General features: G+C 38.4%; 1 protein-coding gene across 1 annotated transcript in view; it reads left to right on the top strand.

The window, feature by feature from the left end:
* GUCY1A2 (guanylate cyclase 1 soluble subunit alpha 2) overlaps nucleotides 1–19,302 on the top strand; it is a 133,395-nt gene that overhangs the window by 91,950 nt on the left and 22,143 nt on the right. The window contains exon 6 of the mRNA XM_053935310.1: nucleotides 1,296–1,439. Within this exon, the coding sequence (XP_053791285.1) occupies nucleotides 1,296–1,439 (144 nt within the window). The remainder of the gene's footprint in view (nucleotides 1–1,295; nucleotides 1,440–19,302) is intronic.

The raw sequence follows: 19,302 nt of genomic DNA, 5'->3' as shown, positions 1-19,302 counted from the left end.
CTGCACAATCAGCCGGAAGTGTTAAGGTAGCAAATTTCACAATGGGCTTGGAGCAGCTTAAGTTTTGTGGTGCAAAGTGTTTGCTCAACCTGTGCTAGGTTCATGCTCTGGGTACATTTACATGTAATGCTTACTATTTCAGGTACTATTTGCATTGAGGTACTATTTCCAGTTTATCAATACTGGAAATTAATCTGAGAAGATCCAGGCATACTACTTAGTAGATTCTCTGCAGAGAGATGAATCAGCTACATTTATTCTCTGAATAACTCCTTTCTCAGTGCTTGCTTTCTTCTCACCCTAGTCTTTGCTGAAGCAAAGCATTTTCTAGCATTCCTGTAGTGTTGCTTGCAGGGTGAAAGCCAGATTAGTTATGTCACAAAACCTAAACTAATCCTTAAGATCTGCTTGGGCTCATGTTAATGGATTTTGTGTGAGATTGTTACAGATGTGTGAGCAAACAGACTGCAAAACACAATGTTGTAAATAAAGCTGCAGGCCTTGAGGGCTGCAGTGTTTCTCAGGCTGCCTTTATCCAGAGCCAGAGGGCTTCTGCAATTCATTTTGCTCCCACTTCCTCCTGGGGGCCAGCTTTTTTTAACGCAAATCAGGATAAGAGAGCAGTAAGGCCTGCCTGAAGAGACCAGAGGGGTCTGTCTGCTGAACTTCATGCCTGCAGGTAGGAAATGCAGAGTAAGACAGCCTGCATGGTAGAGAGAGACATCAATTCTTATTTGAAAATAAGGGACAAAGATGCAGGCAAAAGTCTGTAGTAATAGCATCTATTCATAAATTATACCAGGAAGAGCTACCCACTAATGAGAAGTTAGATAGACTTTAGTGGTTTTTATGGTGATGTTTTGCTTTTTCTAATTCTCTTCCTGATATAATTTTCTAGCATATCAAATACTAATTACTAATTATAATTATGTGGCACTACTCTTACCCAACAGCAACTCAGCCAGGGTAGTATGAAATGAAGCTGCAAGCAATTTTTCATTTAGGAGAATGCAATTTTCTGTGTTACTGCTGTGGGAGAATGTTGTCGTATCTCAGCTGATGCCGTACACTGTTCTAGACAATCTTCTTTGGTTATTAGGTGATAAACCACTGTGCTGTTCCTTGTTGGGTTTTCACTGTACTGTTTGCAGACTCAGGTAATTATGCTCTTGTCTAATTGCTTATTTATGGATGTTTTGCTCACATATTTTAAGCAACTATTTGATTGCAACCCTAATGGCAGGGTTCCCCTCTCATTATCACACCATAACACCGGGTTTGTCTGATTGCTGCAGGTGGAAACAATAGGTGATGCGTACTGCGTTGCAGCAGGGCTCCATAAGAAAAGCCTTAGTCATGCCAAAGCCATTGCCCTGATGGCATTGAAGATGATGGAGCTTTCAGAAGAGGTTCTTACTCCAGATGGAAGCCCGATTAAGGTAACCCCTTTGCTCTTTATTCTCAGTCAGTGATACATGAACCTGATTCATTTCGTTGTGTTCTGTGCCAGAGAGTTTATTTACACTTGCATCACTATGTCTGCAGCTCTGAAGGGCCACAGGCCTCTTCTCCAAATCGGTGTGAACCTGCATAAAAGAAGAATCTGTGGTCTGCCTGCTCTTTCTCAGTGTTAATGTGCTTCCTTCCCATGCTATGCCATTTCCGTCTCCTACTTTGGTACAGGGAGGGAAAAACCAGATGTCCTTTTGTAACATTTTCAAGTTCCTCTTCTGTTCTGCTTCTTTTGGTCCTATAACAACATATTCAAAAGAATCCCATTCTGAAAAAATATGTTGGACTATGCATCTTGAAGAAAATTATATTAAAGCTTCATGTGAACGTTCATCGAACACAAGCATTAAAAGACTGAAGATACCAGAAGACATAGCATTTTCAGTTTTGATATAAAACTATTTCAAACAGATGTTAATTTAATCCTACTAAAAATATATTTTTGATTGATTTTATTTGCTTTTCCAATAACTATAGGCAATTATTATGTGCTTAACTACCCTAGTATGTGCTGGGAGAGCTGTCTTCCAGAGCCTCTTTGTATTTTCACTTTCTTTTGACTCATTGCTTCAATTGTAGGGAAATTTTGAAGGTGTAAGTTTTACTCTGAGACTCACTTTTTGTGACAGTTTTCATTACCACACATTATTTTTCAGAAAATTCCTCTTATTTTCACTGTCTGCATAAGAAAACATGTAAAAAAAGAAAGACTATAAAGACATTGCAGAGGAAATATGTATAGAATAAAATGATGGGAATAACCAAATATTTTTAAAAAGTGCTAATAAATGTCCTTCAGAATTCAGAAGGAAAAAAAATCAGTTCATCATACTTAAACTGAAAGTAGAGGTACTGAGAAACTCATCATAATTTCTTAATTGTTCTGTCTTCAGTTTTAGGTGTCATAGATTTCAGGGCAGGAAGGATGGTGATATTGTAGAATGCTGTTACCTTGGTACCTAACCTGGAAGCTGTGCTTAAAAATAAAGCTTATCTTTCATAGAGGCCTATTCTGATTTGTTTTAAATAAAATTTATTAAGATTAGGGTTCCTCTCATGTGGATATATTTACCCTGTAAAACTATTGCAGAAAGGACTTCTAGAGAAGTCTACTTTAGTTTGTCCTAGTTTAGATGTCTACTCTAGGATGAGATTAATCACTGCCTAAAAATGTGTGCTTTTTCAGTTGCCTGTAAGGGAAATCTATGTACTGAACCTAAATGTGGATGTCTATGCTGTGAGCTTCTACACTCTGTCACATGAGTCCTCCTACAGGTGGCAAGGAATGCATAGTTTTTCCTAGTGGCTATGTCAATGATCATCACAGTTAAAAATGTACTCATAATTTCTAAATTCATTTGGCGTGACTTTTGCCTTCCAGACAATGTTAAATCGGCTAGAGTGATCCCTATTTTTGTTAGTTGGCAGTTTCTTTAAAAAACACATGAAGGGGCCCATTGTGCCACAGATTCCCATCAGCAATTGTTCCATGTGCATTAAAATGCCTTAAAGCAGCATCAGGGGAAGTTCAGATTGGATATAAGGAAGATGTGGTCAAGCACTCGAACAAGGTTCTCAGGAAAGTCAGCATGGCCCCAAGCCTGTACGTGTTTAAGTGTTTGGACAGTTCTTAAATATGTGACTTAACTTTTAGGTTGCCCTGTGTGAAGGTTTATGGAATATATGTATTTTTTAAATTGCTTTGATGGATGTATTTTGTTATCATCTCAATGCTAAATTCACCAGAATGCAAGGATTTACTTTTTCTGGTTCTTGAAATATTCATCCCTGTGATAGCAGTGGATATCTTATTAAGTCACACTTCCAGTCTCAAATTAGGATGAAAAAATGAATGAATAAATGTAAAAAATACCATATCACATAAACAGGAATTTAGGATAAGATTTTTAAGTGCATTAGTAGATGATGAAATGAGGCTTGTTATGTGGGTACACAGTTATCATATGAAGATGTTCATTGTAGTGATCAGAAAAATAACTTGTTTGTACAACTCTGTAGACTCCTTGGAAAATCTGCCCCTTAGAGCAGTGCTAGTGTGGGCAGTGAGCAGTGATGGACCTCAGGATGGTGGCCAGGTGTATGAAGCAGGTCTGGTTTGTATCCAGCTGATGCCCCCTGCTCTGAGTCAGAGCTCATAGCACGCTGATGAGAGAGAGCACCATGGTGTGCAGCTGAGACCAACTCAGGCATTCGGCACTTCCAGCAGAGCCAGGGGCAGCACAAATGCATGAGCAGGATGGAGACTGTGCCAGCACTCCTTTTACCTGTGTGAGCAGCCTGGGACATGAAGGGTAATGAGAAACTGGTATTTTGCAGAAAGAGAGAGCAAGCTGTATTATAGCAGAATCCACAAATCCTATCATCAGTGTTGTAACGCAGCCTGCCCTCTTAGAAAGAAATGCATGTAACAGAAAATGGGCTGATAATTCCCCTCTCAGTGATGGAGGAGGCTTCAGGTCCTGTGTAATTTTTTAAAACTCAGTTCTACTAGAGGCAAAATCCCATTACTTTAGAATGAGCTAAGGCCTTAGTACAAAAGAGGGACTTTTACTTCAGATACTGCATGTAGAGTTTCATATACATTTTTATCCTTTCAGCATAAAATTTTACTTTGGAAGCAGTCTTTTGATTTATATTCTGTACAGCTATTTCTTGTAGTGCTTTATGACTTTAGTCTGAAAATATTGATTTAAAATTGCCTCCTACATTTAAGTATGTGTTACTTGAGTTTAGGATGTGCTTTGTACTTTACTACATTTTTTTTAGATAAAGTGGAATTACATTAATTTTAATGGCTAGAGATAATACTGTAAGAGGAATTCTCCAGGGCATTGACCTTCAGTGAAAGGTTGCAGTGCAGATATGGAATTCCTAGAGACTATTATTACTTGGATAACTTTTTATCATGCTTCAAAGCTTACCTAATTAATCAATGTGTGGTGTATATTCCAAAGAAAGAGAAATATCTCCTTTTCAGTTTTTTTTCAAAAGGGCTGCTGTGACAAAACATACCTAGTTTCCACTAATGAGATTTCCCGAGAGAAAATTATCTGCTTATTTTTGTGGTGTATGAAGGTTTATGTAATAGGGTCATGAAGAGATAAGAACTGGGAACTCAGAGGAAAAGTAAACTATTTACATGAAGCTGCTGCAATTATTTAGATTAATTGTGTGCAGGTGTTCCTGTCTAAAACATAATGGTTGAGCCCTACCACAGCAATTCCAAACACATTTCAAGATGTTTTGCTACAGCAGAAAATTTCCATCTATATTTGAAATTATTTATGTTACCATAACATGAGAATTAGACCTGTAAATACTGTAATCCCAAACAGAAGCAAATACATGCCCCTACCTTTTTTTTTGCTCACTTTCTAATGACTAGTTTGTGAAATACTCTAAACAGAGTAGTGCTGAACATTTCCAGCTGATACTGGCTTCAATATGATTAATTTATTCTCAGGTGAGGTAGATGGGACCTTGCATTTGCATGGCACATAATCTGGTAATTGGCTCAGTTGTTTCTTTATTATCAAGATAGAGTACTTGACACACTTGAAGCTTCTAACCTTTGGATGTGCATTGCCAAAGCTATTTTATTATTGGATTTGTAGGCTGCACTCAGTGTAGGCATTAACATCATCTAATTTCAAACACTGACAGTGTGAACAGGTATGGCTAAACTTGTTACTGTACCTCCCTCTTAAATGAAGAGAGTAAATTTAGTCTGTATTCATCTGAAATGCCTGCAGTGTTGACTTTATAATGAAATATATAATTAATACTTGTCAGGTAAGTCCTACCTCAAGAGTGAACAGGTTAATGACCTCTCAGGATGGATGATCCCACTGGAAGGAGCTGAACTGAAACAGAGGTTTAAAACTTTGGTCAGTCACAGCTTTTCCATTTGAATTTTAGCTGTGATCCAGACTTTCTATACTTCAACTTTCCATATATAGGTGACAAATAAAGCTTTATGGGTAGAACCATTAGTTTAGCATATCTAAGATGTATGACCTTACAGCCATGCAGCTGCATTAGTTTTGGTTTATGTTGTCTATTTAAATACCTGTGATCATGGCAACTGAAACAATGAAAGCCTGAGTTTGATAAAACTCTAATTTCTGCTTGCCAAGTGGTAAATTTTAACTAGCATGAGCTCTGACTTGTGAATAAGGGCACAGAAGAGTCAAAAGGGCTCTGTAGATTTTAATGGCTTATGGCCACAGTGAGTGACACTTTTCTAAATAACATGGAAATGGACAATGAATTTTAGAGTGCATAGCATCTTCTGGTTCATTAAGTATTCCCCTTTGTATTTCAGTGATATGCCACTTGGGTCCAGGACCCACGTAGGAAGTGACAACATTTGTTTGCTTAAATAGGATTTCTATTTTCTAAGTGAAGGGGCTATTCCCAAAAACAATGAGAGAGAGCAGCAAGTGTTGTCTGTGTAATCCTTTTCAGTGTTTCTTGTCTTGCTTATTATTCAGGTTGTGGTGCGCTGGTTTTGTAACGCTTTAATGGTTCTATCCAAATGTACATCTTTACATAAGCAGCAAAAGGTTGTCTGGTTTGTTTTAAGCTGTGAAGGGCTGACTGCTGATGTAGGCATTCTCATCAGCCCTGTGTGAAAAGCTGCTGCGTTACTGCAATGCTCCTTGCTCCATCTGTGGTCTCCTAGCAACTTCGCCTTGTTCCTAATGTCTACATCAGACTCTGGAAGGTATATAACATCCTATTTCAGCCTGCAGAACTGGAAATTAGAAATATCCTTGTGTTGAAAGAAAAAATCAGAAACAGTTCCACAAAAGAAACCTTTGCATTAAGGAACTTGGAAGAGCTTGTAGTTTCACAGGTTTACCAGCATTAGAGCATCGTGACAGTTTTGGGGAGCATTCAGAGCTGCATGTCAGGGAAGCTTGGTACTTTTTCTTGACAGCATGCTTGGGAGATGGTAAGACAAAGTCAGCCCTGGTGATGATTCCCTGGATGTGGGAGACTTCATGATTGCACTTCCTCAGTTTGGCCCAGTGCCTTTGGAAATGTAAAACGAGAGGAGCTGATTGAAGCACATTTCCCCAGGAATGTGGGAAATTGCAAGTTTTGTTAGACTGCTCTAAGGAAAAAATCACTTTCCTCATCCCTCCAGTCATTTTCACTCAACTGCTTCCTTTTGTGTGATTTTAATAATGATCTTTAAAAGCCTCAAACTACACCCATTATTTGCAACTTCTTTTCTCTTGAAGGGACTTTGTCAAATACAGTTGTAGGACAGTGTTACTGTGTGTGTTATATGACTAGTGGGTGCACAGCAGCAGCTTTGTGTAAGAATCAGGTCTGAAAAATTAGGTTGGCACTTATTCTGCTGAAGAGGAAAGGTTCCCCCAAAGGGTTTTTCATTCTTTCAGATGGCACACATTTTGGTTCTTAGGTAAAGTCTGCAGTAGATGCTAAAGGTAGATTTTCAAAGCTATGAGGACTTGATTCTGCACAACATAAGGATCCACCTGCCCAGGCAGGGGCATGATATTGGGATTGGCAACCTAGTGTAAGCCAAACTTGAGTAATTAGAAAGCTATGGAGATTTTTTTTTTTTAATGACTGCTGGGAGAGAGACCTAAAGAGGAGCTAATTAATAACATGGAGATCAGTTGAGAAGAGGTTTTGTCATTAGACCTGGCCATTATCCTCTCATGCCATGTGTTCTCTGACATTTCATCTCTGGCAAGTAGGAAGCACAAGTGCCATTCCTTCTACACTTGACCCGGCGGCAGAGATAAAACATGCTTGTAGAAACCAGGGCACCTTGTGAACTTTCCCACTGTTTATTAGTTCACAGAGATTACTACATGTTCACAGCTCTTTGACTCATGGTATGTAGCTCTAGCTGTGTGTGGAAATGCCTCTTTAATTCAGTCATACTTCCTCTTCCTTAAAGGAGACTAAACCTTGCTGTGATGGCTGTACCTAGCTTGTAACTTTGTCCTGGTGCCTCACAGTGAGTAGATACTTTAATTTCCATCTCTAGGTGCTATAACTACATGCACATGGAAAAGCAGCAAGGATTTCAAGGTTTAGATCCCTGCAGGGAGCACAGGATATGCAGCTGGGTCGTGGGGTTAGCTTTAAGGTCATGGTGTGACATCTCTCACGGTTCAGCAGTAATTCCAGACACAAACGCTTCCAACTAACACTCCAGATGTCTGGCTAGTAGTAGAACTGGTTGGGGATTTTCCATAGAAAACACATTTTGGCTGAGAACATTTTATGATAAAAAAACAAATTACCAGCTTTCGTTAAATCACTGATCAAAACTCACTTCAGAGTACTAAACACCAAAAGTTACTGGGACAATGACCTTGGGGGGGAAAAAGACCCAGAACTTTAAAGAGAGTAAAGGATTGAACTTGTGTTCTTTATGAGGAAAAAGACCTCTGCATTCTCATTTATCTTGGATGGAAGATATCCTATGATACAGTTTTGCCCCTGGGCTTGGGTTGGGACATTTTTTGCAGCTGCCAGAACTTCACATTCTGGCTTTGACTGTTAGAGTCAGTGGAGGACTCTCATGCTGAAGCTGAAATTTTCTGTTGTTATTGTACATTGACTCTTTATTCAGACAAAACCAAGCAATAACAATAGAAACGCAACCCTCCAGGTGAATAAATAATTAAATCTGTGGTGTATACAGCATTTCAAAAGGTTGATATTGTTGCATCTTTATGAAGGGAAGAATAGACAAAAATCTAAAGTTAGAATTGCAGCATGTACAATGATATTATATGCTTATATGTAATAGAGATATAACATTTTAAATAATTCATGAATATTTAAAGAATTGGGCTAGAGAATCCAGGGTAGCGGAGTGCTGAAATTTTATTTCTCCTAAGACCTAAATGTATGTTCTCTTCTTCCCTTGGTATATTTACTGTCATATAAAAATTAAAAAGTCTGGTTTCCACTATACTACAAGAGTATTTTTTCTTATCTCCTGAGATGGAGAAGAGATGAAAAACATTACACAAAAGTTGAAAAAATAAGTGATATGAGAATACGCAGACCTGCAAGGATTTACAGAAGACAAGCAGTAATTCACTGAGAAACAGCACAGACTATGCATAAAAATAGTGCTTGATTGGCTTTTATGCAGTAAGCATGGCCAGAAAATGCTAGCCTTGAATTGCTACCTCACTGGGCTAATAGGCACAGGTGATCCCGGAGGCCTCAGAGGGAGATGCAGAGATGCAAATGCCATGTGCTTTAAAGCTGTAGAGGTGGTTGCTACCCCAGTGTCTATTTCCAGCTGTCAGGCAGCTGCTGCCCTGTGCTGCATTGCTACAGCATCTGCCTCTCCCTTCAGTGACTGAGCTGTCAGCACCTGCGTTGTGGTCTGCCTGCTTGAAAATAAGGAAGCCTATTCTGTCCAGTGCTGGTGATATTTATTTACTGTTGTAATCTCAGTGATGTACATCCTCTTTTCTAAACAGGACAGTATGTTACTTTGGAACTACCATTAAGTCACCGATACCCAGTTTCTGTCTCTTCCACGGGTCCCAACAGTTTAGTCACCTAATCCAAACGGTTTTCTTTATCTGGAGTCACAGTGTACCATAAATTGTACATTTTGGCAGTGATTAGGGCAAATCTGCTTCATCCTGTGGTCTGACCCTCCCCTAGAAGAAAGAGATGGTATTATACCTGCAGCAGCCTTACAGTGTGCAAAAGTAACACATCCTCCTGGATAGTGCAGCTTCGGCATCTGTGGGCTAGGTGACAGTGCTAACATAGCTCCTTCTTTCACCCACATGCAGCCTGGAGAAAAAGATTCAAGAAAGAGCCTTGTCCCATCTACTCCTTCTCCCCTCTCCCTTGTCTGCTACTGCATGAATAGTTTTGGATAAGGTGCAGCTGGAAATACAAAAAGCAAAAAAAAAAAAAAGAAATAGAGCTGAGCTGCCTGCAGTATTTTATACTGTATGACATTTGAAGGACATTGTTCTCCTTTCCACAACCGATTAGTTCTCTTGTCCCTTTAATGTCACTTTTCTGGGAGGATTATCTCACTGGTAGAAAGAGGCAAAGCTTTTTCACATTGCAAGGAAGAGCACCTCAGTTCTCCTTCTCTTTTCTGACCCTGGATTACAAGCAGAGCCTTTCACTGGGTCCCAGAGGAGCTGTCTGTGGGTTGTCTCATGGAGATCAGTGTCTTTCTCAGACCCACTGGGTAATCCTGTAGAAATGTTAACCTTTATGCAGACCTGGCTTGATACTCTGGCATCCACAGTTACAGCATTTTTAGGAGCATCTGCTCTGCAAGTTCAAGAAGAAGAAAGTGCATTTGTCAATGGCGGTTCACTACTTGGCTTCCCCCATTCTCTCCAACGTGCACAGTTCAGAGAGGAAAAGTCAGAGTCTGCAGTTTTAAGCATCAGTTAAAAAAGCCCTGTGGCATAACTGTTGTCATTATTCTGAGCTAAACAGTGAGTCATTGCACTGTGCTATATTTGAGTGAACAGTTCAGATGAGGGGTGGATGCTGGAGGATTCTACTTGGCCTTCTGTTTGAAGCTAACAAGTTCAGCAACATTGTTCAACAGTTTCAGAATAGTTTAGTTCCCTAAGGAAGAATGCATTTCCTGTCATAAATAAATCCATAAACTAAATGTTTCATGGTATTTCAGCTTCCTTTCATATGAGACATAGAGTATTTCGGAAAAAATAACAATACTTTCAAGGGATTTGTGACAGCCTTTTCTATTCAAATACCGCCTTTAAATTTAAACTAGGGTAAAAGTAATTCAGTGCAAATTATCCTCTTCAGAGACTTTATGTTGAATAATTTGAACTTTTTTTTAGGATAAAAATCTCCATATTTATATTGGATTTTGGTTTTGCTCTAGTATTTTAAAAAGAGAGGAGAAGAGAGGCAAAAACATTAATTTTGAATGGAGGAGGAGGGAAAACATGGCACAAATAGTCTGAGGATGTTCAGTCCTACCATGTGACCTATTTGATTGCAGCAATAAAAAGAAAGGGAAAAGTGGTATAAGGAACAGTGGATTAGAATGCATGGGGATTTCTCTACCTGGCACAACTTGGAGGGGTCAAAGTGATCATTATCCTGAAGGAAAACCTAATTTTTGTCTAGCTTTGGAGCTTCATTCCAGGAAAAGAATCAACCTTGAGAAGGAAGATGGGAAGAGATGTATTTCTGAGATCTCATTTTGCCCTCCTGCAAAATCTCCATGCCATAAAGTAAAAGCTCTGGATAATTTCTTGCTGAGATATAGTTTTCCTAGGTGAATAAGATATTTCTTGACATTTAGCTAAATATTCTAAGACTTTCACCATTATTTGAATATCTAAAATGACAAAAACTGATTAGAACAAAATTCTCAAAAATCACAAAATCATAGAACAACCTTTAAGGTTGGAACAGATTTCAGAAGATCAGCTGGTCCTACTTTTTGTGCCCAGATGACATTATTGACCACGCTGTCCAAAGACAGTTTGAACACCTCCACTGATGGGGACTTCACCACATCCCTATGGATGTTGTTCCAGTGATTGATTGTTCTTACTGAAAAAAAAATATTCCTTATGTTGAGATGAATCCTCTCCTGGTGCAAGTTGTGCCTGTCACCCCTTGTCATGTCCATGTACCCTCTGTGACTTTCTGTCTTGTTTGTACCTGCCCTTTAAGCACTGGAATACTGTGATGAGTTTCCTCCCTTAGGTGTCTCTTCTGCAGGGAGAAAAGGCCCCACTCCTTCAGGCTTCTCTGACAGGGCAGACTCTCCAGCCTCACACTGGACACTCCAGTTTGTCTGTGTCTTTCCTGAGCAGTGGGGCCAGCTCTGGGCACAGTGCTCTGGTGCAGCCTGACAAAGGCTGAGCAGAGTGGGATGATGACGTCTCCATCTCTGCCAGCGATGCCCCTGCAGATGCAGCCCAGGATCCAGTGTGCCTTTGCTGCTGCAGCAGTGCTTTGCTGACCCTGCCAGCTTGTTCACCAGGACCCCCAGATCCCTCTTCAGAAAGGCTGCTTCCCAGCCACACAGTTCCAGACTTGACTGAGCTCTTTAGTTATTCTGGCCCAGGTAATGTGATGATAGGTTTACATTATTAAAATTTGATGTTCATCTGGGAGACATAACATGTTCTTTACAACAACGTGTATTTTCACTTTGCTGTAGACATAGTGACACTTCTTACAAAAATTTAAATGCAAAGTGAGTAATTAAATACCTATGTGCCTTTCTGAAAATTTGTCTTTTCTATCATCTCTCTTTAGAATACCTGTTTTTCTTTCTGTGACAACTTACTTTGTAGTAGGTCCATTTGTGCTGCATTTTAAAAAATAGATGAAAAAAATTTAGTAAAAACCTTTACCAGAAGAAAAAGAATCCTAAAAATAGGGAGATTTTTTTTAACTGCCATACAGTTCTTTGGGAAAGGAACTAACTGCTGTCGTTACTGCTTTACTACTGTCATTTCTGCATAGTGGTGCCCACTCTGTAGCCACAAACACCACTTTACAGAATTATTGTTTCCTTTGGGAACATCAATATGATTTACTTAAAAGAAGCAGACTTTTACAAAAACTTAACTTGAAGAAGTCTTTTTTTTCTTGACTGATCTATGACAGTGATAACAAAGATATAAAATGAAATTACACATATATTTCCCTGTTATTCCAATAAGTGCCTCTGTGAGGTTTTTTTAATAAATGCTATGATCTCAAGGTGTTACGATAGTCAGAAAATAATTGAGCTTTGTGGTCTGAAAATCAGGCATCTGGGGGCATTTCAAGTAGGACAATGAAAACCACTATACACTCCAAACTTTAAAGTAGATAGTACACTCAAAAATTTATATTTATAGTCCCTGGTTATAGGACTTTGATCTTTAATTTGTTATTTCGGTTTGCATCTGTGTATGTTTTTTTCATCTTTCCCAGTTTACAGACCTGTTTGTATAGGCCATCTTGCTTACTTAAAATGTTTTGAAAATGTGATTGTCTCACAGCACACTGGTTGCTTGACTTAGAGAACAGCTTCATTGTTCTGATGTCTTTTTGACCAAAATGCCTATTTATTTAATCAAATATGGTCCAGTGTTTATAGATAATTTCAAACCTGGTTTAGCTAACTACACATTTGTAAATGTAAGTGCTTGGGAGCTGAAGTCAGGTCCTTTTATTTGAGTAGAAAATCTTTTGCATTTAGCTGCCTTTGTTCAGACTTGGATTTTCTGAGGAGAAACTGTCATTTCTGACCATGAGTTCACAGATACTGAAAGGGATATAAATATAGAAGGACTGAATGGTTTCTTCTCTATGTTACAAGTCTATTTGTCTTCAAGAATTTGCTCATGGCTATTCTTAGCTTATATTCACCAAGACAACATGAAAATTAGTGACCCTTTTCCTATATAAACTCTGAAACACTAATTAATTTAATTACATTGCATGCTAATTTTAGCATGGGCAAGGTATTTTTGTAGGATGCAGAGACTGTTTCATTATTTCTAACTCCAAAATATCAGTCTCCTTTCACTTTGAATAATGACTTTTTCAAAGGTAAAATTAAAGATGACATGGAGTTCAAACTTAGGGTTTTTTTCCCTGTATGTGTTTATCACAAAACTTCACATCTCTTAGAAAACTGTTTGATGTTCAAAATTTACAGTCTCATTTTTCTTAAACTTCAATGAGAAAAAAGCACAACTGCATACTGTTTGTCACTTCCTGGAACCTTTTCTCTATCATAACTAGGAAAAAAATCTTCAAAGGCTTCTGTGAGTCCTTCATTTAACCCCATTTGTCTCCAGGGTACCATCCCTTGCGTACTGGGCTCTCTGTTATGTCTGCTTCCAAGGCCACAGTACTGGACTAGATGCTCTTTTGGTCTGATTCAGTACAGTTGTTCTTACATTCTTATCTAATTTATTGCCTGTTCCTAGTCACAGATCTCTGCAGCTAAATGTCAACTCCTTTTTCTGAAGGAATGACATATTTAATAGCTAGGATAGCTCAGATAACAAAAGCAACAAAAATTCTGTCTGCTATGGCTGAGATCATGGTATCTATTTCAGTGTGGTTACCCTACAGATTTTTATAGAATAGAATCATGGAATTATGGAATTGTTTAGGTAGGGAAAGACCTTTAAGATCATCAAGTCCAACCATTATCCCAGCACTGCCAAGTCCACCATTAGACCATGTATTCGTGGTTTGTTTATACATTCCCATTTCCTCCTCAAGAGACTCATAGGAAGCTTATGAAATTGCTAGTCATAAAAATATTGAGGACACTATAACATTCTTCTTCTGTTCTCAGAGCTTTCATTACTTTTGAGCATTTGCCAAGGAATTTTTAGCTTTTTTTTGTTTTTCATGAGCTCTTCCTTGATGTTTGCCATTTGTTTCATTGTGTATATTGGATACCTAAATTATGTGATGTTCTGCTCTCTGGACAGAAGAAAAGCTTTGGAGGCATGAGAATGAATGGCAAATAGCTAAATAATAAAGCCTACTCATGTTCACACATGAAGGCTTATTGTTTATAGGAGATGAGATTAATTTTGCTAAGATCTGTTCCCTTGTGAACACATTGAATAAGTTTTTTGGTCTGACTGTTGATGACTAAAAAGAAATGAACAGCCATTCAGAATCAGTGTGATTGTTTGCAAATGTGCCTTTTGCAGAATGGAGAAAGGCTGTTCCCACAGTAAAACTGTCTCTCCAGTTACGTCTTCACAAATTTAGAGAGCCACACTCTACAGCAATCTATAAGACAGTCCAGAGTTTCCAGTATGGTTGTCAGTGAGGCTAAGCACTGCATCCTGGATAGTGGTAGTGTAGGGTTCCACTTCCCTTCACTTAGAAGTGTGGGGTAGGTGTTTGTCATGGTTGTTGCTGGTTTTGACAGTTCTGTAATAAGAGCCACCTGAGGTTTCTTTTTATTATTTGTTTGTGGTGAAATATTTTGTTCATATTAAACCAAGATTTATTGTACACACATTCTTTTATGGGTTTTTAAAATAGATTAAGATTTCTGGTAAGACAAGAAGTTATTAAGAGTAGCCAGTATTTAAGGGGAGTGAGGAAAACCAAGCTTAGCCTCTATGGCTTACATTAGAAAAAGGTGAATGTCCCACACTCCATATGAGGAGTACCATTAAGCCCCAAATAGAGTAATGGCTGTTCTTGAGCCTGTCATTGTTTTTTCATTTCAATTTTGTTTCTCAGAAAAGATGTTTAAAAAATGCAATGTTACAAAACTGTTTTTCTTGCTAACCCTAACAGCAAGAATCATCAATGCACAGCCCACATAACACTAATATTAAAATGAAATCTAAGCTTTAAACAATGTTTTGCAAGAAGAATAAAAATGTGTTTTTGAGAAAATGGAAAGTGGGAAATAAATGCATGTTTTAGAATCTCTTGTATGCTTAGTGGGCATTTGAATCCCAAAAAATTACATTGTAAATGCCTCTGTTTGGAGCTATGACCAAACTGCACCAGATGACTGCTTTTAGTTTGGTCTTCTGAAGATCAGAAAGCAATATGGAACTCTAATGGCTTCCTGAAAGTTCTCCTGTGTATACATTCATTCTCTCCTCCACAGAAATGGAAAAGGAACAAAAAGCCAATAGGAAAAACAACCCTGAACAGCAGATTTGCATGCATAAGTACTGAATAGCAAGTTTACAGGCACTGAAAGCACCGAAATTTGTGGAAATTTCTGAGAGGCCTGAAATACCAGTTTTTCTGTTGCTTCCTTTCCAAGAACACTAGCAAAGAGCAAATCCTAACTGAAATTGTGGTTTCCTCAGTAGGATGTGTGTCCATGCATATGTGAATATGAGGTTGCCCTCTATGTAAAGCATTCACTTGAATTCACTCTTGTTTGCAAACATTGCTAAGCCCATCTCCTGATGTGTCTTAGACTCTCATGACAATGTTATGAATAATCCAGATGCAACTACTCTCTCAGTATATTGACAATTTAGTTGGACAAGGTTCCAAAATGACAGCGTGACTTGTGTTCTCTCATTAGTTTGGATTAACACAAGTTGATACCTTTATAGCCCAGTACCATTGGAAGAATTACAGTTTCCCCATGGATACTGTGACACATCTGGAATTCTTATTGTTGCATGAAAAACAGATGTGCATATTTTTCTGTTACTGCCATGTTTCAGTCTGGGCTTAGCATACCAAACCTTAACTGTCACTGGTCCCCTTGCTCCATGCTCCTCCTTTCTTCTTCATTTGGTCTTGTCTTGAATTTTGCTTTTAAGTCCTTTTCTGTAAGTGAGATTCTCCTTTGCTCCCTGTAGTTATGCCCAGACATATTAGTTATGGCCTTTAGGATTTGGTAGCTACAGCATTTAGGATCGCTGTGGCTTAGTATAGATGAACACACATTGTTGTCCTTGCCGTGGATGCCTTGAGGAAGGCCTATGTTTTGTGTCACAGCCTTAACTGCCACAGGTCCCTCTTCCCTTCCCAACTGCTGTTCTCCTTAAACGCAGGCATCCTAAGCATCCCACAGCATACTGTCCACTCACCAGCTTGCATTGCCCTCTGCTGCCCTACACTGCCTTTGACCCAAATCCTTTTCCAGGCATCTTTTGAGTCAGTGGTAGTTCACTAACAAGGTTTGAACACTGCTCTGTGTGTAATCCAGCTCTGCTGCAGTGTGCTGTCAGCTGTGGGTGTCAGCACAGGGCTAACTGGGTGGAAGAGCAGTGAGCTAAATCATGTGCTTTGATGCTGCCTTCCGTTTTAAACTCTCTAGGACTGCACTGAGGTGACGTCAGAAGCACCACTTGTGACCTACAAAGAAATGGCACATTTTCAAAACTGTTTACTTTTAGAAATAGTTTTTGGGGAAGGTTTCCAGATGTCTCCAGGTTGAGCAGAACTGATTCCATTCTTATGAAAAATATTTTAAAATTCATTGTATGCTAATTGTGTAATGAATTGCTTCATTTAAATAAAATCAAGGCTTTGTAGAGGGAAAAAGGGACTCTTACTGTGGAGTCGGAGGTTAGGTTTATCATCACCTTATACTTACAGCCAGGAGGGAAGACCAAGGAAAGAGGAGATGCAGTCAAGTAAGCTGTCATCAATTAGTGCCTGAAGGTTACAACAAACCCTCCCTTCAGTCCTGTGAACATTTGAGGAATCAACTCAGTGCATAGCTTTGAAAAATCTGCTGCAAAGAAAGATGACCAGGAATATGCTGGAATTCAGGGACAGGCAAATATCAGAGTTACCTCTTCTGGTTGCTCCAGTTAGTTTGAGCAGCCATAACAACCTAGTGAGGGCATCACAGAAATGGAACTCAGAAGAAGGTGATGTATTCTTACCTCAGAAGACTCAGAAGAGCTGGTTGGAATCAAGGAAGGCTGGAAAGCTATTACTCTTCATTTGTTGTGTTCTGACAATGTTTTATGGGTATTGAGCACTGCTATGGTTTGTGTCAGGACAGTCCTCCTTGGACAGACCCAGCAGCATTGCTGTGATTCTATGGCTGTATTGGGTCAGATCTGAACAAGCTTATCTTAACACAGCTTGGAGTCTGAAATGTACAGTGCGGGTTATAGCTTTAAAGGTATTCCAAATTTAAAAATAGCCTTTCTCAGTGTGGCAAAAATTAGACATACAAAGAACTTGTGTTTGCTTGGCAACATTTCCTCGTGATTAATGTGGAAGTGTACTTCCTTGTTAGCAGGTTTTTCACATATAAGCCTAATTAAAAAAAAAATCATGTAAAAAATTCATGTCTGTTGAGATACATTGTTCTATGATTTAGAGAGACATTAATAAAATGCACACTTTAAAGGAGATCTGCTTCTGTTTGTTCAAATTTGCATATTAAGTTCAGCTGCATGAATTTGGATGGTTTTTGATTTGAAGAAACCTTCTATTTATTTCTATAGAAAATCATTAATTTATTTCAGAGAAAAGGAAAAGAGTTTTCATTACTCTTCCCACAATTCTACAATAGGGAATGGTGTCTGTGGAAAATGTAGTCTGAACATTATTTATCTCTCCCATGGGGATTACTAGCAGTAAATTAGGATTCTCTGAATTTGCTTACAAACCAAGATCAATTTCTAAGTAACACTAAATGAAGAAAAATTGTGGTGATTTATCAGACACAGTCCACTGTAGTAGCTGCTTTGTAATGAGCTTTGAGACACACCATAATGCAGTCTTTTGTTGCAAATATCTTTTGTACACACACTGCCTACCTTTTATGAATTAATTGGAATTTAACATGCTACAGCTTTGAAGTATATGAAGCCAAACCCTTAATGTGGGAAGCTTCTGGGATTTAAACACTTCTGCAATGAGAAATCTTAAATATGTTTTGACTAATTTCATTCAAGGATCATCTACAGCATTTTTATGTAAGTGAATCTCTTAATTTCATGAGCCTTACCATTCTAATTAAAATTTACATTTCAGTCCTTAGAACATTTCTAGGAGACCCATAACTTTTTTACTTGGTAATATATTTATTGTTATAGAATGTCAGTCACTGATTAGAATTTTAGCAACTAAATTTTTAAATTCATGTTCACAGGTTTGAAAGGTCAATGTAACATAGTTAGTTTTGCTGTGTTCCCTGTCACTCATGGCACAATAAGTGTGCCAGCTCTTCAAGTAGATCACTGCAACAGAAAAGGATTGGTGGATTAATGGAGTTTGTGCTGAGACCCTTGCATCTATACTTAATGTTTTTAGATTTTTACTTGAAGTGATTTTATTCTTCATACTAAATGTCTCTACCACACTAAATGCCTCCACAAATCTGAAAGATCAAATGTTGATTTACAAACTGATATGCTCATAAAAGTTTGTCTTAACTTTGGTGTACATCTTGAGAAGAGCTACTGCTTTAATTTCCTTTAAGAGGGTTCTAGTTCATGCAGAACAAACCATTTTGTAAAGTGAAGCAATGTAGAGTAAATAGGGGCAGTTGGGGCAGGTGCTTCAAAACCATGTAGAATGGTTAAAAGCACAACCACTATGTTGTTTGGAGCAACTTTGGAGGTTGCTGCCCTTTAATGAGGTGGTTCTTCCTGTCGTTCTCACGGAGGCTGAATGTGCAACTGCCAAAGTATTTCCTGTGAAACCGTTTGTTTTGATAGTTATCCACAGGAAGCTTAGCTGTGATCATCTGTGATGAAGAGCAGACCAATGCCAAAATAACATGACTAGATATGATTGCAGTGCGGTAACAGAACTGACAGTCCATCATGAAAGGATGACTGTCTAAAAACTTACATTTTCTGTCAAGCTTACACTGTTTTGCTATTCATGGTGTGTGCTTGATACTGCAAAGTATACTGTTGACATTGATCATTGAATGATTATTACAAAAAGGAAGTTAAATATCTGAGTTTATAGCATGAGTAAAATTGCTTCAACACTGTTGCTGTCTTAATTTCTTTTTCATTTTAGTAAAATTCTAAAGACAGTGTGAACCAAGGTACACAATTTCTCTTTGAGCTGAAATTCAAAATTCTGTTTTTTTAAGTGGTTTCAGAACATTAAAAAATATTTCTCACACCCCATCTGTTCTTAAGGATGACAGGAAAGCAGACTTTGCAGCAGTCATTTGAAACCCTCAAATGTAACACCACTTTTTAATTAGTTGTAACTTAGCACATTTACCTCAAAAAACTGTCTCTGTCATACAGTACAGTCTATTTAGGCCTAGATAAGCTGGATATTCACCTATAT

Source organism: Vidua chalybeata, chromosome 2 (assembly GCF_026979565.1).
Source record: "Vidua chalybeata isolate OUT-0048 chromosome 2, bVidCha1 merged haplotype, whole genome shotgun sequence".
NCBI lineage: Eukaryota > Metazoa > Chordata > Aves > Passeriformes > Viduidae > Vidua > Vidua chalybeata.
The sequence above is the reverse complement of the archived record's forward strand: the minus strand, read 5'-3'. Positions and strand labels throughout refer to the sequence as shown.